The sequence below is a fragment of the Symphalangus syndactylus genome, chromosome 22 (assembly GCF_028878055.3).
Source record: "Symphalangus syndactylus isolate Jambi chromosome 22, NHGRI_mSymSyn1-v2.1_pri, whole genome shotgun sequence".
Lineage (NCBI taxonomy): Eukaryota > Metazoa > Chordata > Mammalia > Primates > Hylobatidae > Symphalangus > Symphalangus syndactylus.
Genome location: NC_072444.2, coordinates 35,386,189 through 35,407,356, shown reverse-complemented (window position 1 = coordinate 35,407,356; position 21,168 = coordinate 35,386,189). Strand labels below are relative to the sequence as shown.

The following is a 21,168-nucleotide window of genomic DNA, read 5'->3' as shown; positions in this document are numbered from 1 at the left end:
CGCTCGGGGAATGTGGGCGGCGGCGAATGAATGAGCGAGTGAACGAATGAACGCCCGCGAAAGCGCGGGGTCACCGCGTGGTTGCGGGCGCGCCTCCTGGGGCGCCGCGGTAGAGGTAGAGCCCCTGCGCTCGGCGGCGGGCCGGCACTTTGCAGCCACTCCCTAAGCCCGGCCCCGCCTCTGCTCCCCGTCTCTGGCCGCCGTGGCGCGGTGCCGGGGCGGGGCGACAGCGCAGGCGCAAGAGCGGCCGGGGGGGCGTGACCAGGCAGTGTGCGCGCGCGCGCAGTATTCCAGCGCTGGAGGCCGCCACCCACGCCACCGGCCATGAGCTCGGCCCCGGCCTCACGCTCGGTGCGCGCGCGTTACCTTGTGTACTTCCAGTACTTGGGCACCGACTTTAAGTAGGTTTCCCGGGCGCAGCGGCGGGCGCCATGTGGGCCCGGGCGGAGGCGGGAAGGAGGGCGCGGGCGGGCAGGCGGATGTCTCTGGACGCGGGTTCCAAATGTTCGGGGGAGGAAGCGGCCCTGGACTCATAGGGCGGCCGAGACCCTAGGGCAGGGCGCCCCCGGTAACCTCCGCTCGCCTCTGCCCGCAGCGGTGTCGCGGCCGTCAGGGGCACTCAGCGCGCCGTCGGGGTCCAGAACTACCTGGAGGTGAGCTCAGCCGGTCCCGGGACGCCGAGTGAGGGGTAAGGGGGAGGCCCCACCCGCGCGTCCCCGGGGTCCGGCCTCGCTCACCCGCCCGCCCCGCGGCTCGGTCCTGCAGGAGGCCGCCGAGCGGCTGAATTCCATGGAGCCGGTCAGGTTCACCATCTCCAGCCGCACGGACGCCGGGGTCCACGCCCTGAGCAACGCGGCGCACCTGGACGTCCAGCGCCGCTCAGGCCGGCCGCCTTTCCCGCCCGAGGTCCTGACAGAGGCCCTCAACACACACTTGCGGCACCCGGCCATCAGGTGAGCCCGCGACCTGAGCAGCCCCTGGGGCTGTGCCTTCCCGACTCCATCTGTCGCGGGCGGAGGCTGGAGGTCTGGACAGACTTCGTTGTCTGGTCGGAGCTCGAGGGGGAAGGAGACAATGTGACACCTGGGCGGGCGGGCAGGGTCGTTCCGCCGGTGAGCTTGACCTGCCGCCGTAGGGTCCTGCGGGCCTTCCGAGTGCCCAACGACTTCCATGCTCGCCACGCAGCCACGTCCCGGACCTACCTGTACCGCCTGGCCACTGGCTGTAACCGGCGTGATGAGCTGCCAGTGTTCGAACGCAACCTATGCTGGGCTCTCCCGGCAGAGTGAGTGTGGCCCTGACAGCGGGGAGGGGGCAAGCAGGCCGGCCCCACTCTCCTGACGGTCACCCTGGTCCCTGAAGCTGCCTGGATGTGGTCGCCATGCAAGAAGCCGCCCAGCACCTCCTCGGCACACATGACTTCAGCGCCTTCCAGTCCACTGGCAGCCCGGTGCCGAGCCCCGTGCGAACGCTGCGCCGGGTCTCCGTTTCCCCAGGCCAGGCCAGCCCCTTGGTCACCCCTCAAGAGAGCAGGTGAGGAAGGGCCCCTGGGCTGTGGTCCTGCCCTTAGGTCACGTGCTGATTTTAGCTCCAGCACCTCCCCCAGCTTTAAGGCAAGGTGAGGTGGGACGCAGGCAGCCGGGAGTCCTCAGGACCTGGACAGCTGAAGGGGAGTGGCCTGGACGTCCCCCAGCCTCCAGCTGTGCCCTCCCCCCAGGCTGGGGAGCAGAGAACAGGGAAGGCTGCCTGTCTCTGAAAAACCCCTGCCATGACTAACCGAAGAATGTTGGCAACTACTGGAAGGTCTCACTGGTGCCAGTGGTTCTGGCCCAGACTGGTGGGGTGGTTTCTGCTGTCCCCAGCACTGTCCAGAGGGCCACCCACCAGGTGGCAGCTTCTGACCAGAACCTCCCGTTGGGGTGAGCCCTAAAGGGAGGAAGAACTTCTGCCAGCCCCAGACTCCTGTGGCAGAGCAGCAGGTACAGGGCTGGGGTCTCTGGCATACGCACAGCCACGTTCCCAGACCCTGCACCAGGACCTAGGTGAGGGCTCAGGGCAAGCCCCTCTGAGATGGCGAGGCTACCTGCCCTGCCTCCAGGGTCCTGCTGCCTCCTTGCCCAAGCATTGCTTCTCTGGTTTTAAGCCCCTGCAGTGGGCCTCACTGGGGGCAGGAGGTCAGCCAGGGCCCCTGGTGGCCGAGCTAGTGGGAACCAAGCTTGTCTGAGGCCACATAGCAGGCTGGGGATGGCAGACATTACCCCACAGACACCTACAGGTACATGTTTTTCCAGGAAGCTGCGGTTCTGGAGCCTGGAGTTTGAGAGCCAGTCCTTCCTGTATAGACAGGTGAGCACTGTTCTGGGGCCCTCCTCAGGGGGTGGGGCCGAGGGTGGGCAGGCCCCTGTGCAGTCTTGGCTCTGGGTCACAGGTACGGAGGATGACGGCTGTGCTGGTGGCTGTGGGGCTGGGGGCTTTGGCACCTGCCCAGGTGAAGACGATTCTGGAGAGCCAAGACTCCCTGGGCAAGCACCAGACACGTGTAGCCCCGGCCCACGGCTTATTCCTCAAGTCAGTGCTGTATGGGAGTCTCGGTAAGAAAAGCAGGCTTGAGAAGCTCCTGCCATGTGCCCAGTGACTGCTGCAGCCAAGGTGTGGGGTGGGGAGGCCAGGGGCCACTGACTGCAGCAGGACAACTGGGGGTGAAGGAGCCCCCCCGCCCAGGGTTGCAGTCCCTCAACCCAGCCCGTCCTGGGCTGGCCCACTCCCTGGCCATGGGAGTGGTCTCAGTGGTGGGGAGGTGCTGGGCTGGTCTTGCCCCAGGCTGATGCAGGGTCTGGTCTGTCCACAGGTGCTACCTCCTGCACTCTGCAGGGGCCACAGTTCGGGAGCCACGGATGACCCTGGACACTCAGCCAAAGTTAGGCCACACCAGGTCCAACCCTGTGCTGGTCAAGCCAGGACAGTCACAGCTGCTTGGGTCCCACAGCACTGCTGCCTGGCCTCCACAGTAGCCTCCCTGCCTGGGACCCAGCACCCTGGACACCCGTCTCCGTCCCAGGCGGGATGGGGCACAGTGCAGGACACAGCTATGTACACCAAGAAGAGAGTACCAAGTAGTCTTTTGTTCAGCTTTTACTGGAAATGCTGTCTGGGACCGCCTGCCCTAACCATTTGGGGGCCCAGGAGCAGGAATAAAGGCAAGACAGCCCGGAGGCCAGTTTATTTCTTCAGCTGGAAACAGCTGCCTGGACAGGCACGTGACACAAGGCCTCTGTCCCCAGGGATGGGACCAGTGGGGTCTGTTCACCCAGGGCACCCACAGTCCTGAAGTGCAGGCCCTGGTCTGTCCAGCTGGGAGAGGACAGAGGTGGTGGCTGGGTGAGTTGCCGACCTCAGCTGGGGGCCTGGGGAAGGCCCTTCTTCAGCAGAGATGTGAGGAAGCTCCCCAGCTCCTCGTCCTAGGGCAGAGGCAAGAGCACTGTGGGTGGTGCAGGACAGGGAGGGGTGGTGACACCTGTGCTGACCGCGGTGGGGTGGGGGCCACCCCTTACCTGGTAGGTCCAGGAGACCAGCAGCACCTTGGTGCCTGGGTCCTCAGAAGGGGCGGCGGCCTGGATGAGGATGGACTCCACAGTCACAGAGCCGTCCGGGAGGTGTTGCACACAGTGGTCCTTCAGGACGCTGTGGGGAGGCTCAGTGAGACCCTGCCTGGCCCCCAGGGCCCAAGGGAGTGGGGGAGTGGGGCCGGGCGCCCACCTCTTGAGGTGGCTGTAGACGCGCAACGCCGTCTCCTGCTCCTTGCGTGTGTCATGCAGGTGCACGCGGCAGGTGAAGCGCAGCTGGTGCTCAGCCAGACCCAGCTCTTTCAGGGCTTGCTCTGAGGACACCAGCCGGAAGTTCTGCGGGACAGGGACAGGTCAGGGAGCGCAGCAGCGGCCCTCCCCCGTCCAGAGGCTGTCCTGGCACTCACGCTGTCCTTCATGATCAGGGTGCCGTGCAGGAGCCGAGGCTTCTTGGCCTCAGGGAGCAGCCCTGTGGAGGAGGCAGCAGAAGCCATCAACATGAGGGCCGCTCCCAGCCGCCTGCCCCAAGCGCCCTGCCCTGCCCAGCCCGCATACCCTGTGCCATCTCCCGCTTCAGCAACCCCAGCGAGATGCCTACGGGGATGCTGGGGCTTGTGGGCAGCGTCACCGTCTCGCCATTGGCCGGCATGTAGCAGCTGACCCCTGGACCCCGGAGGAAGAGAGAGCCTCAGACCAGGCTGCCCACGCTGACCCGAGGTGGGCCCCACGCCGCCCGCCCGGCTGCCTACGGAGCTCCTGCTCAATCTTCTGCTTCAGGAACTCCATCTTCTTGGCCTCGCCATGCACCAGCAGCACGCTCTCTGGCTCTGCCTGGCCCACCAGCTGCATGATGCCCTTGGCGTCCGCGTGTGCGCTGAATGACATGTACTCCACCTGCATCTTGACCTCCAGCTGCAGAGGCCGCGGGGCATGGACAGTGGTTACCACCAGGAGGTGCCCCTTGGCCCTGCCAGCCCAGTGTGCGGTCAGGACTCACCACCTGCCGCCCCTCCATCTCGAGCTTCCGCTGCCCGCTGAGGATCTTGTGGCCGACGGTGCCCTGCACGCAGTAGCCGGGCATGATGACCTGGGGGCAGGCACAGAGCTCACAGCCAGGGGACTCCAGCCTTGGCACCTCAAGGCCTTCCCCGGGATGCCCCCACCTGAACCCCTGGAAGCTGTTTCCACCTGCCAGTGGCGCCCAACCAAGCCTAGCTGCAGACTCCAAAGGGCTCAGGTTTTGGCACAAGACTGCCCAGGGCTGGGCTGGGGCTATTCTGCCCGAGGTGGACAGGCTGCATCACAGAAAGACTGAGCAGCTCCACGCGGACATCGCCCCCGTTCCCCAGCAGCAGCAGCAGCCACATCCCTCGGCCAGTGCGAGGCCAGGCCAGCGAGAGCTCAGAGACAGCATGGGTGGAAGGACAACCCGCTGGCCTCCAGTTTCCAGGTTCCCACACCTCACCACGCCCTCACCATGTTCTTTTCATTTCCGGCCCATTTCCGGAAGATCTGCAGGGACTGCCCAGCGTGCAGCATTCCTGGCGTGGCAAACACAACCTACAGGACACACAGGGCCAGGTGGGGGGTCAGGGCAGCAAACGCCCCCCACCCCCACTGCAGGCCCAGCCCAGAGACCTGCAGGAGACAGGAGGCCGACGGACGTGGATGTGCTGGCCGGCCCTGCCGCGGGCCTCACCATCGGTCCTGGGTTGTCAGCAAAAGCCCGGTCGAAGGCCTTGATGTGCTTGAACTCGAACATGTTCCTCTGCACGAAAGTCTTGCGGATTTTCTGGTTGGTCCAGGGGATAAACAGCTTGTAGTAGTGGTTGGCCTTCTCGGTCAGCCCCGTGGAGAAGTAGATGGGCACCTTCAGGTTCATGCGCTCCCTGAGGACCACCGGCCCAGTCAGCACAGCGGCCACAGGGGAGGACGCTGCAGGGCAGGACTTGGCCGGGTCACTCCCCACACCCTTATCTGCACAGCCCATGCATGGGCCAGGGTGAGTCCGGTCGCGACCACAGGAGGCCAGTGCCCTCAGCCTACGTCCCATTAAGCCGTGCAGCAGCCGGGCTCAGCAGAGAACCAGGAACCCCTACAAGAGCTGCAGACAGTGGCGCTGACGGGATGTCACAGGCCTCCTGGGGTCACACAGCACACGAGCAGCTCCCCAGGATAGCAGCAAGCAGGGCCAAGATGCCACCGGTACGCTGGACAGGGCTGCCTGCCTACCAACTGGACTGTGTTCAGGCCGGGCCAGGGGCTCCTGAAAGAGCTGTCCTGACGGTACCTACCAGAAGGTCTCCAGGAGGATGCAGAGCTCCTGGGCACGGCCCAGCGCGAACACGGGTATCAGCACCTGAGGGACACACAAGGCAGGAGCCCTGGGCACGTGGCCCCTCGACACAGCAGGCAGTGTCCAGTGAGGGCACAGCCAGGTGCCCAAGAGCTGCGGCCTCATAGGGACCTTAGCCTCTCTCATCTGCTCCCAGTCCTGTCCCAGCCACTCTCCGGAAACAGAAGGGAGCTGCATGGGGCCTGGCCAGGGCTTCGTCAGGATCTGAGGTAGGAGGGGAAAAGGGGCTCCCTAGGAAAGGGTCTCTAAGTTTTTCTTCTCAATGCTGAGCAAATCTTCCTCCCTCCCTGCCTGAAAATGCAGTACCCCCCCACCCTGAGACCCTGACCCATGCCAAGGGCAGCCAAGCCTGCCAGAAGTACCTGCCTGGCATGGCCAAGGGCCCGTGTCCCCACCCCTGCTGCAGCTACCTTCCCACCACGCTCCACGGTCTCATGGACTTTCTTCAGGAAGTCTCGCTCCCGGCAGCGCTTGGAGTCACGGATGGTCGTGGCATACGTGGACTCTGTGATGAGCAGGTTGGGGCGGCACTTGTCAATCCAGGCAGCTCTGGAACACGGGGGTGGGGGTGTGAGCCACAGTGCACTGTCCCTACAGTTGCAGGGCTGTGTGTGACAAGCTGGACCCCAGTACCACGCCCAGCCACCTTCCTAGGCCACTCTGGCTGGAAAGAGCCAGCTGTTAAAATGCTGTGGGCAGCACACTTGGGAAGAGAGAGGAGAGACAGGCACATGCCCAGACACTTGGGAAGAGAGAGGAGGAGGGACAGAGGCCCCCGCCTGGACCCTGTGCCTTCGCGCATCTGGGCCCAGAACGAAGGAGCTCTCCGGGCCGCATAGGACATGGGAGACACTGCCAGGCTGGCCGCTCAAGGGCTGGCACCCTGACAGCCGCAAGGGTCCTGAGCTCCAGGGGGGCCCATGGGACAAAAGACACCCCAGTCTACTTACCCCAAGTGTCGGTCTGGGGTCATGTTATAATCACCCTGGTGAACGATCAAGGATGCCATGAGGACGGTGCCTCCCACCCCGGCAGCCCCTCCCGAGCCTCAAGCCCTTCCACTGACCGTGTAGACCACAGACTCTGAGCCCACTTTAATCTGGAACATGGCTGCCCCCAGCACGTGGCCTGCATAGTAGGCCTTGATCTCCAGCTCATCGTCTACCTGTGGAGGACAGGGCTGCGCTCAGGCTGTGCCCTCACAGCAGAGGGGCAGGGAGGCACGGGCAGGCAGCGAGGGAGGCAGGGGACGGGGAGCGCAGGCAGTGGGGAGTGAGGGAGGCGGGGCAGGGAGCCAGGGCACTGCACTGAGCCTTTCAGTCTCTGTTGCTCACACACAGCATCCAGTTCACAAGGGACGGGCAACGTGGACAAAGAACGAAAAACAACAAACAGAAGACTGAAGGGACCTGAAATTGGAGTTTCCAGCGTGGACTTTGAATACATGACAGAGAAAAGACAAGGTTCAGTGTGTTGGTGGCCAGGCAACATTCTGGCTCAGGCCTGTAATCCCAACACTTTGGGAGGCCAAGGCAGGTCAGGAGTTGGAGACCAGCCTGGCCAACATGGTGAAACCCGATCTCTACTAAAAATACAAAAGTAAGCCAGCTGTAGAGGTGCGTGCCTGTAATCCCAGCTGCTCAGGAGGCTGAGGCAGGAGAATCGCTTGAACCTGGAAGTGGAGGTTGCAGTGTACTGAGATCGCGCCACTGCACTCCAGCCTGGGCAACGGGGCGAGACTCCATCTCGAAAAAAACAAAAAGAATACTGGGCTGGGCGCAATGGCTCACACCTTTAATCCCAGCACTTTGGGAGACCAAGGTGGGCAGATCATCTGAAATCAGGAGTTCAAGACCATCCTGGCCAACATGGTGAAACCCTGTCTCTACTAAAAATACAAAACTTAGCTGGGCATGGTGGTGGGGGCTTGTAATCCCAGCTACTCAGTAGGCTAAGGCAGAATTACTTGAACCCAGGAGGCGGAGATTGCAATGAGCTGAGATTGTGCCATTGCACTCCAGCCTGGGCAAAAAAAGCGAGACTGTCAAAAAAAAACTGGCAAAAAAACTAGACTTTTTTAAAATTTATTTTATTCATTTAAAACTTGCCAGGCGCGGTGGCTCACGCCTGTAGTCCCAGCACTTTGGGAGGCTGAGGCGGGTGGATCACCTGAGGTTGGGAGTTCGAGACCAGCCTGACCAACATGGAAAAAGCCCGTCTCTACTAAAAATACAAAATTAGCCGGGTGCGGTGGTGCAAGCCTGTAATCCCAGCTACTCGGGAGGTTGAGGCAGAAGAACTGCTTGAACCCAGGAGGCGGAGGTTGCAGTGAGCCGAGATCACGCCGCTGCACTCCAGCCTGGGCGACAGAGCGAGACTCCATCTCAAAAAAAAATTGAGAGACAGGGTGGGGCAATCACCCAGGCTGCAGTGGCACAATCATGGCTCACTCAAACTCCTGGACTCAAGTGTCCTCCTGCCTCCGCCTCCCGAGTAGCTGGGACTATAGGCAAGCACCCACCACGCCGGGCTCATTTAAAAACAAAATTTTGAGGCCGGGCGCGGTGGCTCACGCTTGTAATCCCAGCACTTTGGGAGGCCGAGGCGGGCGGATCACGAGGTCAGGAGATCAAGACCTCGGTGAAACCCCGTCTCTACTAAAAATACAAAAAAAATTAGCCAGGCATGGTGGCGGGCACCTGTAGTCCCAGCTACTCGGAGAGGCTGAGGCAGGAGAATGGCGTGAACCCGGGAGGCGGAGCTTGCAGTGAGCCGAGATTGCGCCACTGCACTCCAGCCTGGGTGACAGAGCGAGACTCTGTCTCAAAAAAAATAAAAACAAAAATAAAAAAGAAAACAAAATTTTGACCGGGCACAGTGGCGCACTCCTGTAATCCCAGCACTTTGGGAGGCCGAGGCAGGTGGATCACCTGAGGTCAGGAGTTCAAGACCAGCCTGACCAACATGGTGAAACCACCGTCTCCACTAAGGAAAAAAAAAAAAAAATACAAAATTAGCCGGGCGTGATGGGCGCCTGTAATCCCAGCTACTCGGGAGGCTGAGGCAGGAGAATCGCTTGAACCCGGGAGGCGGAGGTTGCAGTGAGCCGAGATCGCACCACTGCACTCCAGCCTGGGCAACGAGAGCGAAACTCCATCTCACAAAAAAAAAAAAAAAAAAAGAATTCAACAGATGAATTCACCACGTGATATATAACCAGAAAAGAGAATCCATGAACTGAAAGACACCAGAGGGAATATCCATCAGGAAACAGGAAAGACAAACGGATAACGGAGTTTCAAAAGGTTGAACGTCAGGCTCTTGGGGCCCCTGGAGGAGCAAGAACGGGGCAGAAACAACACTGGAAGAAACAACACTGGAAGAAACGTGATGAAGGCCTCAAGCCACAGATCCAAGAGGTCTCAAACTCTGAACAGGCTGAGGATACACGTCAGCCCATCGGAGCGCAAGCACCAAAAACCATGGCCTGCGCCCAGACCCTACGGGCCACCCAGGCCCAGAGATAGAGAGAATGATGTTTGCGAAGTGCAGAGACAAAATACCGTCAACCTAAAATCCTACACACCTAAGGGGAAAAAAGTCCTTCAAAAACGAGGGTAAAGTAAATCCATTTGCAGGCAAATAAATTTTTTTTTTTTTTTTTTGAGACGGAGTCTCATGTCTCGCTCTGTCTCCCAGGCTGGAGTGCAGTGGTGCGATCTCGGCTCACTGCAAGCTTCGCCTCCCAGGTTCACGCCATTCTCCTGCCTCAGCCTCCCAAGTAGCTGGGACTACAGGTGCCCGCCACCACTCCCAGCTAATTTTTTGTATTTTGTTTAGTAGAGACGGGTTTTCACCGTGTTAACCGGGATGGTCTCGATCTCCTGACCTCGTGATCCGCCTGTCTCGGCTTCCCCAAAGTGCTGGGATTACAGGCGTGAGCCACCGCGCCTGGCCAAGGCAAATAAAAATTGACAGAATTCAGCACCAGCAGACCCACACTCATATTCTTCAGGCAAAAGGCAAATTATCCCAAGTAAAAAGTAGAAAAAATGCAGGAAGCAGAACAAAAATAATAAACATATAAATAAAACTAAGCAAATGTTGGTGTCACCAGGCATTAGAAGTCATGTCTTTCTGAGTTTAAAATGTACTGAGGGAGTTGTCAGGCGTGGTGACTCATGCCTGTAATCCGAGCACTTTTGAGAGGCTGAGGTGGAAGGATCCCTGGAGCCCAGGAGTTTGAGAGCCTTAGCAACACATACCCTATCTCTACAAAAAATACCAAAATAAATTAGGTGGGCGTAGGGGCACATGCTTGTAGTCCCAGCTACTTGGGAGGCTGAGGTGGGAGGATCACCTCAGCCCAGAAGGCTGAGGCTGCAGTGAGCCAAGATCACACTCCAGCCTGGGTAACAAAGTGAGACCCTGTCAAAAAAAAAAAAAAAAAAAATTAAAGTTTCACAACAAAAAAGATAAATATACTTCATTTTGACAAGTTCAATCGGAAAAATAAAATGTCCCAAAATACATAGGTACCTGATATAAGAAATACAAAAGCAGAGGCCGGGCGCGGTGGCTCACGCCTGTAATCCCAGCACTTTGGGAGGCCGAGGCAGGCGGATCACGAGGTCAGGAGATCGAGACCATCCTGGCTAACACAGTGAAACCCCGTCTCTACTAAAGATACAAAAAATTAGCCGGGCGAGATGGCGGGCGCCTGTAGTTCCAGCCACTCGGGAGGCTGAGGCAGGAGAATGGCGTGAACCTGGGAGGCGGAGCTTGCAGTGAGCCAAGATTGCGCCACTGCACTCCAGCCTGGGTGACAGAGCGAGACTCCGTCTCAAAAAAAAAAAAAGAAATACAAAAGCAATACCCAGAAACTCTAACGAGACACAGACAAACCCATAATCTTTGTCAGAAAAGGAATTTCACCTGTCACTCGCTTATTTAACCCTCACTTCCTCCCTGACCCACACCCAGAACCAAGCACCCTCCAGAGCTGGCCCATCTCCCCTCTGGTCCCTGCCTCCCTGCCCGGTGACGCCCCGGGAGCTCCAGCAAGTCTCTGGCAGCTCCGAGCGCTCTGAGAGCACCAGCCTGTCCCACTCTGGCCATTTCAATGCCGCTCGGACAGAGCCAGATGGGTTCGTAGGCCGGGGCACACCCCCACCCTGCGCATGCTCTCCCGGGACAGCGCCCAGTCTGGTCTGGGACCCGTGTCCTCGAGCTGCTGCCTCCTGGCGTCCCCACAGTGCTGGACGCCAAGAGTGAGGTGGGGTGGGCTCACCCTGAGGCCCCAACCTTCCAGAGACTGTGTAGAACGGGCAGAGGGTGCTGGGCGCGGTGACTCACGCCTGTAATCCCAGCACTTTGGGAGGCCGAGGCGGGTGGATCACGAGGTCAGGAGATCGAGACCACCGTGAAACCCCGTCTCTACTAAAAATACAAAAAAAAAAAAAAAAAATTAGCTGGGCGCGGTTGCAGGCGCCTGTAGTCCCAGCTACTTGGGCGGCTGAGGCAGGAGAATGGCGTGAACCTGGGAGGCGGAGCTTGCAGTGAGCCGAGATTGCACCACCGCACTCCAGCCTGGGCGACAGCGAGACTCCGTCAAAAAAAAAAAAAAAAAAAAAAAAGAACGGGCGGAGGGCATGGTTGGTGTGGGGGTGGGAAGTGACTATGCCGTCTGTGGCCTTGGGAACCTGACCTGGACCGTCTGGTGGAGGTGGACAGCCACCACCTTCTTCATGCAGTCTTTGATCATCTGGGAGGTGAAGAAGTTGGCCTCGCCCTTCTTGTCAACGGCGATCTTGCGGTAGTCCTCCAGCAAGATGGGGCAGATGGCCTGGGTGGGGTGGGTCATGTAGATGGGCCCGTCGTAGCCCACCATCTCGCTGAAGTAGGGGAGTGCCCCACAGTGGTCCAGGTGGAAGTGGCTAGGGGGACACAGCATAGGTCAGCCTGGGCCCACCCTGCCCCAGCCTTCACCCCTGCTCTGGGCTTGTGGGTCACTGGCCCCTTCATTCGCCTGCTGTGCACCAGGCCCCATCCCGAGTACTGAAGAGTCAGGAATGAGCAAACACAAAACTGTCTCCCTGGAACTTTCAGTCTCAAAGTCTAGAAAGGTAGTAAGCGAACGGGAAATTGGACATATCAGTGACGGCGACACGCTCGCAAGACAATGCAAAGCTGCTGAGGCCACCGTGCATGGGGGAGCCGCTGGGTTTTCAGGCAGTCAGGACAGGCTGAGTGGAGCTGCAGGTGACGGTGGCACAGACCCGAGGGCGAGGGCAGTGCCTGGCAAGCCCCAAGAAGGCACTGGAGACCCCACCGTGTCTGAGAAGAACCACGAGGGGCTCAAGGGCAGCTGAGGATGCTGCCTCCGGAGAGGGGGCTTCTCCAGGCTTCACGGGCCGCGTGGCTGCTGGGGAGGACAGGGCAGGGCAGGGGGGCCAGCAGGAGTGCTGTGGCCGTCCAGACAAGGCCACCCAGACCAGCGGGTCATGAGCTGCTGGACCCTAAAGACTGGAGTCAGGGCAGACTCGGGACTCTGGAATCACCAACAAGACAGTGGGGTTTAAAGATCCTGCGACAGTGAAGGCATCGGAAAGGGTGAAGCCTGGAGGGCCGGGTTCAGAGGGCAGGGTTCAGAGGGCAGGATTCAGAGGGCAGGGCCGGAAGAACAGACAGAAACCAGGCCATGTGTGTGACCAGTAAGGCAGGCAGGGAGCAGATCCTGGGGCCTAGAAGCCCCGAGGATCAAGGATGGCGCAGGCCCCTTGCCAAACGCTGCCGAGACCAAGTAAGGGGGCCCAAGCCCCACAGGCACAGACATGGGACCCTCAAGGCCTACAACGGGCACCCACCTAATGATCACACAGTCCAGGAAGTCTGTCAGGCGGCCGTTCTGGGTGATGTAGGAGAAGTCGGGGAAGCGTCGCTGGGAAGGACGTGGGGTTTCAGGTTGTGCAGTGGTCTCCAGCCAGCATCTGGGGCCACCCATGTCCCAGGGAGGGGCCCCCAGGAAGGGGGTTCTATGTGCAGACTCAGGCTGGGCACTCCCACCCCGCAGGTAGCATCAGGACCCCTGGCTGCTCACAGCATCCGGAGGGGCTGAGGTTACCCCCAACCTCACTGACAGATGTGAGCTGGAAGCTGAGCCCAGGGTCTCACTGAGCCCAGCCTACAGGACCCCGGGGCAGGGGCCCAGCGCCAGCACAGGGGGACCCCCCCCCATGCAGGGGCTCGCCTCAGCCAGGCCCACCCATCTCTGCTCCCCACAGGGTGCAGCCGTCCAAGCACAACCACTGCTGCCCACCACCCCACTGTCCCGGCTCTGAGGCCCAGGGTCCAGCTTTGGATGGCCGGCTCTCCTGGCCTCTGGGCCTCCTGCCCGAGGGACTCACGTCATCATTGAAGCCCATGTGCATTCCGCAGTCCAGCATGACATTCTTGCCGGCAATGGAGACCAGGATGCAGCTTCGGCCCACGTCCTGGCCAGCCCCTACTCGAGGGAGGGCAGACGAGAGTCACTGCTGCACCCCCCCACCCCCAGCGCTGCCTCCCCAAGTTCTGCAGGACCCCAGTGCACTGAGGAAACTGGACCGAGGCTGCTGTGTGGACAGACCCGAGGGCCAAGAAGCAGGGCCACCACTACTCACAGGAAGGGGGACACAGGGGACCATGCCCCATGCCACCATGTCCAGGGTGGAGGCCGGCAGCCCACACGCCCTCCCCCGCCAGCTTCCCCTGGCCTCTCAAGGTGGCTGCGGCCTGCTGGCGTGCTGTGGTCCTCAGCCCCCAAAAGAGACAAGGGCTGTTCTGTGGGGCCAACGCCTCAGTCAGAGTCACTCCTGGGCTGTGGCTGGACCCTCGGCAGAGCTGCAAACCAATGAGGCCGCCTCCTCCAGGATCTTTCCCCAGGCAGGCAAGGGACTGAGTGCCTAAGTGCTGGCACTGGGTGCCCCCTGGTGGTGCAGCTGTGGAGGGACACCATACAGCCTCGGCCATGCCATAGCGAACACGGTGCCAGTGGTCCAGCGTGGCCAGCGTGGCAACACAAGCCTCACACCACTACACACCATGCAGCCCCCAACACAGACCCTCATCTGCAGCCCTCCCACACTCCTCACAGCCAAACAGCCCTGCCCAGCTGCTCCAGCCAGAGGCCTTGGCCAGCCAAGGCACACTCAGCCCCCTCATGTGGCCTGGGGACCTGCGAGGAAAGGGTCACGGCCCCTGCACAGACTGCGCCTGGGCGGGAGTCTGATGGCAGTGAACAGTTTTCCCCTTGAATCCCACCCACCTCCCCCTGCCAGCCACGTGAAGTGTCCAAAGCCAGCACCACACATCAGGATGACGGGGCCACAGCTGAGGGGCTGCCTGCCACAGATGGGGGTCTCAGGTTCGCTTCCAGGCCTGTTCCTGCCCCCACTGGGCGTGAGCTCTCTGAGAGCAGGGTCTCAGCTGTCTCCCCTCTCTGCATCTCCTACCCCAAGCCACGCCAGGCTCACAGAGGCCCTCTGGCATCTGTGGGAACAGAGGGCTGCCCCTCTTCATGGCCGAGGACCTGAGGCCACAGAGGCACTTGTGGCACACGGCCCCGAAGCGTGGGGCCCGGGTTGGTTTTCTGAATCCAAAGCCCAGTCCTAAGGTACTGGCAGTCCCGCCTCCTGACAGGACCCACAGCGATCCCAGGGAGAAAAGCGGCAGCCTGGACAGCGGAGGTGCGGGAATAGAGCCTGGAGCTACAGGAGGGGACAGGGCTCAGAAGACAGGAGGAGGTATCCCTGTCTGCAAGGAGAGAGACGGCAGACAAGTAAACAAGACACCCCAAGCACGCCAGACGAAGTTACTGTGACAGAAAAGAGCAAGGTGAGAGGATGAGGAAGCCTCAAAACTTCCAGAACCATGAGAGGAAAGTGCTCCCTGAGAAGCCAACTTTTGAGCAGGGGAGGGGAGGGGCAGGGTGGGGGGAGGGATGGGCATGGTAGGGGGGATGGGCAGGGTGGGGGAAGGAACGGGCAGGGTGGGGGGGAGGGACAGGCCAGGGGAGGGAGAGGCAGGGCGGGCGGAGGGGGGACAAGCAGTGGGGAGGGACAGGCAGGGCTGGGGAGAGGGACCAGCGGCGGGGAGGGATGGGCAGGGCGGGTGGGGGGACCAGCCAGGGGGAGGGACGGGCAGGGCAGGTAGGGGGACCGGCGGCGAGGGGGGGGTAGCCACACACAGGCTAGGGCGTGGGAGTGACCCCAAAGACACAGCAGTGGTCCAGTGAGCACGGACACGGAGCCCGAGGCAGTTCCTGGCACAGAGAAGTGGTGAAACAGGACTTCTGCTTTGACGATATCTTGGCTGAGGTGACCTTAAAAATATACTCAGGTACAGACTAGGGGTAACTGAAGCCACATGGAAGATGAGAAAGATCAGATATCCAGGGAGTGGGCAGAACAGGCAGCCAAGAGGCCAAATGGGAAAGGGGCAGGCTGGGAGGACCCCACGGAGGCCCCAGAGAGCAGGGGAGGGCAGTGGGGCCCACGCAAACAGCTGCAAAATGCCGTGGGGTGTGCACAGGCCAGGGGTGTTCACAGCACAGTGTCCACACCGGGGCGGGGGTCACCCTCCGAAGAAGCACTCACGCCGTGGGGAAGGACATGGAATCCCGTCCCGGTGTCTGTGCTGGAAGGTGCCCTCGACCCCCTGCCTGGTGGAAGGACCAGGTTCCAGGACAGCACAGGGCAGGCACGTGTGGAAAACGCTCAGGACATCAAGATGACTGGCCACCAACACCATGTCCCCCCAGCTGTTTCTGAGACCCTGGATTTTGACTAATTTTTTCCTTCTTCGCATTGTTCTATACTGTTAGAACTTGGACTTTTTTTTGAGATATGGTTTTGCTGTCACCCAGGCTGGAGTGCAGTGGCACAATCATGGCTCACTGCAGCCTCAACCTCCTGGGCTCAAGCGATCCTCACAACTCAGCCTCCCAAGTAGCTGGAACCACAGGCACACGCCACCACGGCCGGCCAATTTTTGCATTTTTTTTTTGGAGTGATGGGGTCTTGCCATGTTGGCTAGGCTGGTCTTGAACTCCTGGGCTCAAGCGATCCTCCCACCTCTGCCTTCCAAAGTGCTGTGATTGCAGGCGTGAGCCACAGTGCCCAGCCTGCTAGGGCTTTTAGGAGTATACGTTTGTGTTTTTTGCTATTTTTTTTTGTGTTGCATAAATCAGACAGAACAAGAGCTGAACTGAGAGTTGACTGTAACTCGGGTGTGAGCACAAAGGGTGGTGGACAGAAAGCAAGAGGTGAGACGGCAGAAGCGGGGCTGGGGGGCTGGGGGACTGGGGGGCTGAGGGGCTGGGGGGCTGAGGGGCCTGGGGGGGGCTAAGGGTCTGCTGGACTGGGGGCTGAGGGGCTGGGGGTCTGCTGAGCTGAGGGGCTGGGGGGGTCTGCTGGGCTGAGGAGCTGGGGGACTGGAGGGCTGAGGAACTGGAGGGCTGAGGGGCGGGGGGACTGAGGGGCTGAGGGGCTGGGGGGCTGAGAGGCTGGGGAGCTGGGGGGCTGAGGGTCTGCTGGGCTGAGGGGCTGGGGGACTGGAGGACTGGAGGGCTGAGGGGCTGAGGGGCTGAGGATCTGCTGGGCTGAGGGGCTAAGGGAGTGAAGGGCTGGTGGGGCTGGAGGCGGCAGCGCGCGGCACAGGGAGGTCAACGCACCGACGAAAGCGCACAGCGAGCGCGAAGGCCCCGCGGCCCCATCTGCGACGTCCCCTCACGGCCGCCTGAACCTCGGGGCTCGCGTTCTCGCGTCACTGCCTGAGGCCCGGGGTGCAGGGACTAGGCCGCCTATCGGCTCCCACCAGGTCCCGAGCGGGGAGGAGGAGACCGGAGGACGCCCGCGGCGCACACCCGGCTCCACGAGAAAAGGGAGGGAGCGGGGCGCCCAGCCCGCCCGGAGCCGCATACGGAGCCCGCCCCACAGCCCTCCCGGCGGCTCCCACTCACCCAAGGGCGTGACTCTGATCTCAGGCATCGTCTCCGCCACGCTCCCGGACCCGCGAGCCCCGCGTGCGGTGATGCACTGCGCAGACGCAACCACCTCGGCGCAAATTCCGGTGCGCTAGCCGGAAACGCGGGTCGGCGCGCCGGGCCTCCTGATTGGGCGGCATCCAACCAATCAGGGCGGCGGGCGGGGGCGGGGCGGGGCGGGGCGGGGCGGCGGGAAAGGGCGGGGCCCGGACTGCGGCTACGGCCCAGGTGAGCGGCTCGGGCTCGCGGCCGCACCTGCCCAACCCAACCGGCAGAGTCCGGAAGTCGCCGAGGGGCCGGGAGCAGGAGGGGACGTCGTCCTAGAGGGCCGGAGCGGGCGGGCGGCCGAGGACCCGGCTCCCGCGCAGGACGGAGTCGTGGCTCAGGTCGGCCCCTCCCCAACACCACCCCGGGCCTCCGCCCCTTCCTGGGCCCCTCGGTGGAGCAGGGACCCGAACCGGTGCCCATCCAGTCCGGTGCCATCTGAAGCCCCCTTCCCAGGTGAGACTCGTAGCGCTCGCTCGACAGGGTCTGGTCCCACCCACAAGACCTGGGGCGCCATGGGGGCCCCGTCTCCTGCTGGCCCCCCAGCCTGCTGTCAGCCACCGGGCTGTGTGCTCAGGCCGCCCTCGCGCCAGCCCTGACCTTGGGCCGGTGGGCTGCCCTGGGAAAGGCCTGTAGGTGCCCTGGGTCACCTTCCTAGTCTGGCAAGCTGCCCGCCTCCTGCACAGCCACTGCCCTTCCTGTTGTCTCCGAGCCACCAGCTACAGCTCTGAGAGGCTCCTGGCAGCTTCTGTTTGCCACTGGCTCGAATCTGGGCAGGAAGGCAAGGCCCGCAGAATATCTGGTGACCAAGAAGGAAACCCCAGAGCCTCAGAGACCATGTTCTCAGTGGACAAAATGAAGCCCCAAGGAGGGGAGGGGCATGCTGGACGTCTATGGGACTCCATCTTTCTGAGGCCCAGGAGCAGCCATCCCCCACACCTGAAGCCCGGTGAGCTCACATCTGGGGCCTCCGCCTGGTGCCAAGCACATAACCCAACCTGTGGGGCCTGCAGGGCAAGGCTTCAGCACCCTCCGGGCACCAGCACTCCAGCAGCCTGGGCCATGGGCTGGGCAGGGCTTGCAGCCCACATTCCCTAGTGATGAAGGGCCCAGTCCTAGGGCGCTGAGCAACCTGCCCACCTGCTTCTGGCCAGGAGCTCTCACCACAGCTGGGTGCCCTTCCCCCTCCCCCACCACTGGAGTCCCTGCAGCCAGGGAGGCCAGGATCCCAGCACCAACAGGCCTAGGAACCCCCAGGCCCTCTTCCTGGTAGAGGTGGAATGCAGCTGAGTCTCAGGTTCCGCAGAGCAGGTGCAGGCCCTTGGGCATCCGGCGAGACAGGGCAAGGGTGCTTGGCGACACTCACACAAAGCATGGGTGCCTGGATGTCTGTGGATTGACTATGTGAATCCCAGCAGAATCCAGAGCAGGGCCTGGGCCACTCGTGGAAGGCTCCCTAGGGCTAGTACAAGGGCCTAGTGGCAATCTTCTGAGAGTGGTAAAACCCATCCGTGTGGGATGTGTAGTTTCAGCAACAGGAGTGAAAACACGTGTCCATCCATCCAGCAAGTGCCAGCCCTACAGCCTCTCTTCTGCTTTTGGGGATGTAGCAGTGAGGAAGATGGGGCAGCCTGCCCGGCAGCATCCCCCCACTGCCGGCCCCACCCATCTCTGCTTTCTGCTGTGTCTGTTTCCTTGTCTACGACTTCAGAACTTCCTGTCTTTGTTGTCATCTGACCCCATCCCAGATGGCTGCTTGCACTCCCCATGCACCCAGGTGCCTAGAGCAGTGCTTGGCTGTCAGCAGGGGCTTAGTATTTCTCCAGTTGGTAAAAACAGATACAGCATCTAGAGAGAGAAACAAACAAGAAAGCACCAGCAGAGACACTTGCTGCAGGCAGCAGGGCCTAGTGGTCTGATAAAGCCAGAGGGCGCCACTCTCGGGGTCAGGGACTGATGCGGAGTCAGTGGCCTGATCCACAGGAGAGGCTGTGCCAAGGTCAGGGGCGGGTCAGGGTGGTGTGCCTGAGAGCCTGCGGCTTGGCTGGGAGCAGAGCCAGGCGGCTCCTGGGAGGAAGCTCCATGAGGGGCATGAGTGTTCAGTGAGCAGCAATGGGATTGCAGCTATTTTGTTCTCCACACACAGAAAATGAGCCACAGAGCAAGCTGACCCCAGCGACACAGCCCCCCAGCCCTACTGTATTTCCGTTCCTATCAAAAAATGGATGATTCAGAGACAGGTTTCAATCTGAAAGTCGTCCTGGTCAGTTTCAAGCAGTGTCTTGATGAGAAGGAAGAGGTCTTGCTGGACCCCTACATTGCCAGCTGGAAGGGCCTGGTCAGGTGCGTGCGCCGGGGCTGCCTCCTGAGGTGGGTGCTAACCTGGCCCGAGTCCCATATGTGGCATCTGCCTCCCGACTGCCTGTCCCCACCAGCTTTGCTACCCGTTTCCAGATGGGTGTGAGCCCCCGGAGGCTGGGCAGTGTCCCTGCACCCCAGGCTGGCTGCCCCAGGCCTGGGCAAGGACTTGAGCCCGGCTCCCTTCCACAGGTTTCTGAACAGCCTGGGCACCATCTTCTCATTCATCTCCAAGGACGTGGTCTCCAAGCTGCAGATCATGGAGCGCCTCAGGGGCGGCCCGCAGAGCGAGCACTACCGCAGCCTGCAGGCCATGGTGGCCCACGAGCTGAGCAACCGGCTGGTGGACCTGGAGTGCCGCTCCCACCACCCCGAGTCTGGCTGCCGGACCGTGCTGCGCCTGCACCGCGCCCTGCACTGGCTGCAGCTGTTCCTGGAGGGCCTACGCACCAGCCCTGAGGACGCACGTACCTCCGTGCTCTGCGCCGACTCCTACAACGCCTCACTGGCCGCCTACCACCCCTGGATCGTGCGCCGCACCGTCACCGTGGCCTTCTACGCGCTGCCCACACGCAAGGTCTTCCTGGAGGCCATGAACGTGGGGCCCCCGGAGCAGGCCGTGCAGATGCTAGGTGAGGCCCTCCCCTTCATCGAGCGCGTCTACAACGTCTCCCAGAAGCTCTACGCCGAGCACTCCCTGCTGGACCTGCCCTAGGGGCGGGAAGCCAGGGCCACACCGGCTTTCCTGCTGCAGATCTGGGCCGCGGTGAGTCCCATAGCAGAGCTTTCTGGGCGCCGCAGGAACAGGAGATCCACTGTCGCCCCTATGAGCTGAGTTTGTTAGGAACCACAGACTGTGACAGAGAAGGTGGCAACCAGCCCAGAAGAGGCCCACCCTCTCAGTCCGGAACAAGATGCCTCAGCCATGGCTCCCCCTCAGCCTGTTAAACACGTGCCCAGCCAGGCCGCGCCAGGGTGCAGAGCAGAGCAGGAAGGGGTGAGGGCCGGGCCTGCAAGAGCCCGAAAGCTCGCCACCCCCTAGGCTGCGGGGCGGATCTGCGAACCTGGGTGACTGGGTGAAGTCACAGGTCCCGGGGTGTGGAGACTCCATCCTTTCTCCTTTCTGCCAGCCAACGTGTCCTCATCTTAGGCCCATGCCTAGGACTCCGTGTCTGCCCAGGTGGGCAGCCTTGAGCCCAGGGTACTCAGTCCCCTCCATGCCCTGGCTGGCAGAAACCCCCAACGGCAGTCTGGGCACTGTGGGGCTCTCCCCGCCTCTCCTGCCTTGTTTGCCTCTCAGCGTGCCAGGCAGACTGGGGGCAGGACAGCCGGAAGCTGAGACCAAGGCTCCTCACAGAAGGGCCCAGGAAGTCCCCGCCCTTGGGACAGCCCCTGCATGGCACCACTTCCCCGAGGGATGCAGCAGGCCACCTCCCGCAATGGCCATGGGTCTGCACAGCACGGCCCAAGGGCCCCAGGAGCCGGGACTCCACTACACCCAGTGAAATGCTGTGTCCCTTCTCCCCATCCCTTGATGTCCCCTCCCCACAGTGCCCAGGAGACCCGCGGGGCATGGAACAGGAGGGTCTGGACCCTGTGGCCCAGCCAACGGCTATCAGACAGCCACAACCAGCCCAACCACCATCCAGTGCCTGGGGCCTGGCCACTGGCTCTTCGCAGTGGACCCCAGCACCTCGGGGTGGCAGAGGGACGGCCCCCACGACCCAGCAGACGCGCGAGCTTCCGGAGTGCAACCCATGTAATGTCTTCCAACATCAATAAATCACACAGCCTCCCAGGAGGGAGACGCTGGGGTGCACTGG

The 21,168-nt window shown here is 61.7% G+C and overlaps 3 protein-coding genes across 12 annotated transcripts; 2 read left to right on the top strand and 1 right to left on the bottom strand.

Annotated features, from left to right (window-relative positions):
- The first annotated feature begins 242 nt into the window (after positions 1 to 242).
- On the top strand, positions 243 to 3,328 carry PUSL1 (pseudouridine synthase like 1). Of its 2 annotated transcripts, XM_055260901.2 has the most exons (8): positions 275 to 401; positions 596 to 653; positions 766 to 953; positions 1,136 to 1,285; positions 1,363 to 1,533; positions 2,292 to 2,346; positions 2,429 to 2,591; positions 2,849 to 3,212. In XM_055260901.2, the coding sequence occupies exons 1-8, from the start codon at positions 325 to 327 to the stop codon at positions 2,896 to 2,898; spliced, it is 912 nt and encodes a 303-aa protein (XP_055116876.1). In that variant the 5' UTR covers positions 275 to 324; the 3' UTR covers positions 2,899 to 3,212. The 2 variants fall into 2 exon arrangements, with proteins under 2 accessions (XP_055116875.1, XP_055116876.1); XM_055260900.1 differs by lacking the exon at positions 2,429 to 2,591 and having other exon boundaries at positions 243 to 401; positions 2,849 to 3,328.
- INTS11 (integrator complex subunit 11) lies at positions 3,118 to 17,064 on the bottom strand. 4 transcript variants are annotated; one of them, XM_055260895.2, is made up of 17 exons: positions 16,919 to 17,064; positions 13,326 to 13,423; positions 12,786 to 12,859; positions 11,627 to 11,855; positions 6,986 to 7,084; positions 6,870 to 6,904; positions 6,330 to 6,468; positions 5,858 to 5,922; positions 5,263 to 5,452; positions 5,040 to 5,123; positions 4,561 to 4,650; positions 4,313 to 4,475; positions 4,119 to 4,226; positions 3,971 to 4,032; positions 3,757 to 3,899; positions 3,552 to 3,681; positions 3,118 to 3,458 (listed from the first exon to the last, which is right to left on the bottom strand). In XM_055260895.2, exons 1-17 carry the CDS (start codon positions 16,944 to 16,946, stop codon positions 3,393 to 3,395), a joined length of 1,803 nt encoding a protein of 600 aa, XP_055116870.1. In that variant the 5' UTR covers positions 16,947 to 17,064; the 3' UTR covers positions 3,118 to 3,392. The 4 variants fall into 4 exon arrangements, with proteins under 4 accessions (XP_055116870.1, XP_055116871.1, XP_055116873.1 ...); XM_055260896.2 differs by lacking the exon at positions 16,919 to 17,064 and adding an exon at positions 14,225 to 14,895; XM_055260898.2 differs by lacking the exons at positions 11,627 to 11,855; positions 12,786 to 12,859 and having other exon boundaries at positions 16,919 to 17,023.
- A 55-nt stretch (positions 17,065 to 17,119) lies between these two features.
- On the top strand, positions 17,120 to 21,164 carry CPTP (ceramide-1-phosphate transfer protein). Of its 6 annotated transcripts, none has more exons than XR_010118809.1 (4): positions 17,127 to 17,443; positions 19,134 to 19,330; positions 19,538 to 20,111; positions 20,897 to 20,994. XR_010118809.1 is itself a non-coding variant. In XM_055261251.2 (4 exons), the coding sequence occupies exons 2-4, from the start codon at positions 19,209 to 19,211 to the stop codon at positions 21,106 to 21,108; spliced, it is 774 nt and encodes a 257-aa protein (XP_055117226.1). In that variant the 5' UTR covers positions 17,128 to 17,443; positions 19,134 to 19,208; the 3' UTR covers positions 21,109 to 21,164. The 6 variants fall into 6 exon arrangements, 5 of the variants coding, with proteins under 5 accessions (XP_055117228.1, XP_063487263.1, XP_055117226.1 ...); XM_055261251.2 differs by having other exon boundaries at positions 17,128 to 17,443; positions 19,538 to 19,977; positions 20,897 to 21,164; XM_055261250.2 differs by having other exon boundaries at positions 17,128 to 17,936; positions 19,538 to 19,977; positions 20,897 to 21,164.
- Positions 21,165 to 21,168: the final 4 nt, after the last annotated feature.

Bases quoted from the DNA above. Each gene is read 5' to 3' on its own strand.
- CPTP (XM_055261251.2), top strand. From the start codon at position 19,209: ATGGATGATTCAGAGACAGGTTTCAATCTGAAAGTCGTCCTGGTCAGT. The intron at 19,331-19,537 runs GTGCGTGCGCCG...TCCCTTCCACAG, and splicing joins AGCTGGAAGGGCCTGGTCAG to GTTTCTGAACAGCCTGGGCA. The intron at 19,978-20,896 runs GTGAGGCCCTCC...CCCTCCCCACAG, and splicing joins GCAGGCCGTGCAGATGCTAG to TGCCCAGGAGACCCGCGGGG.
- INTS11 (XM_055260896.2), bottom strand. From the start codon at position 14,270: ATGTGTGGTGCTGGCTTTGGACACTTCACGTGGCTGGCAGGGGGAG. The intron at 11,856-12,785 runs GTGGGTGCCCGT...GTGTCCCCCTAG, and splicing joins CTGGACTGTGTGATCATTAG to CCACTTCCACCTGGACCACT. The intron at 6,469-6,869 runs GTAAGTAGACTG...CCCGTGTTCCAG, and splicing joins ACCCCAGACCGACACTTGGG to AGCTGCCTGGATTGACAAGT.
- PUSL1 (XM_055260900.1), top strand. From the start codon at position 325: ATGAGCTCGGCCCCGGCCTCACGCTCGGTGCGCGCGCGTTACCTTGTG. The intron at 402-595 runs GTAGGTTTCCCG...CTCTGCCCGCAG, and splicing joins TACTTGGGCACCGACTTTAA to CGGTGTCGCGGCCGTCAGGG. The intron at 1,534-2,291 runs GTGAGGAAGGGC...ATGTTTTTCCAG, and splicing joins GTCACCCCTCAAGAGAGCAG to GAAGCTGCGGTTCTGGAGCC.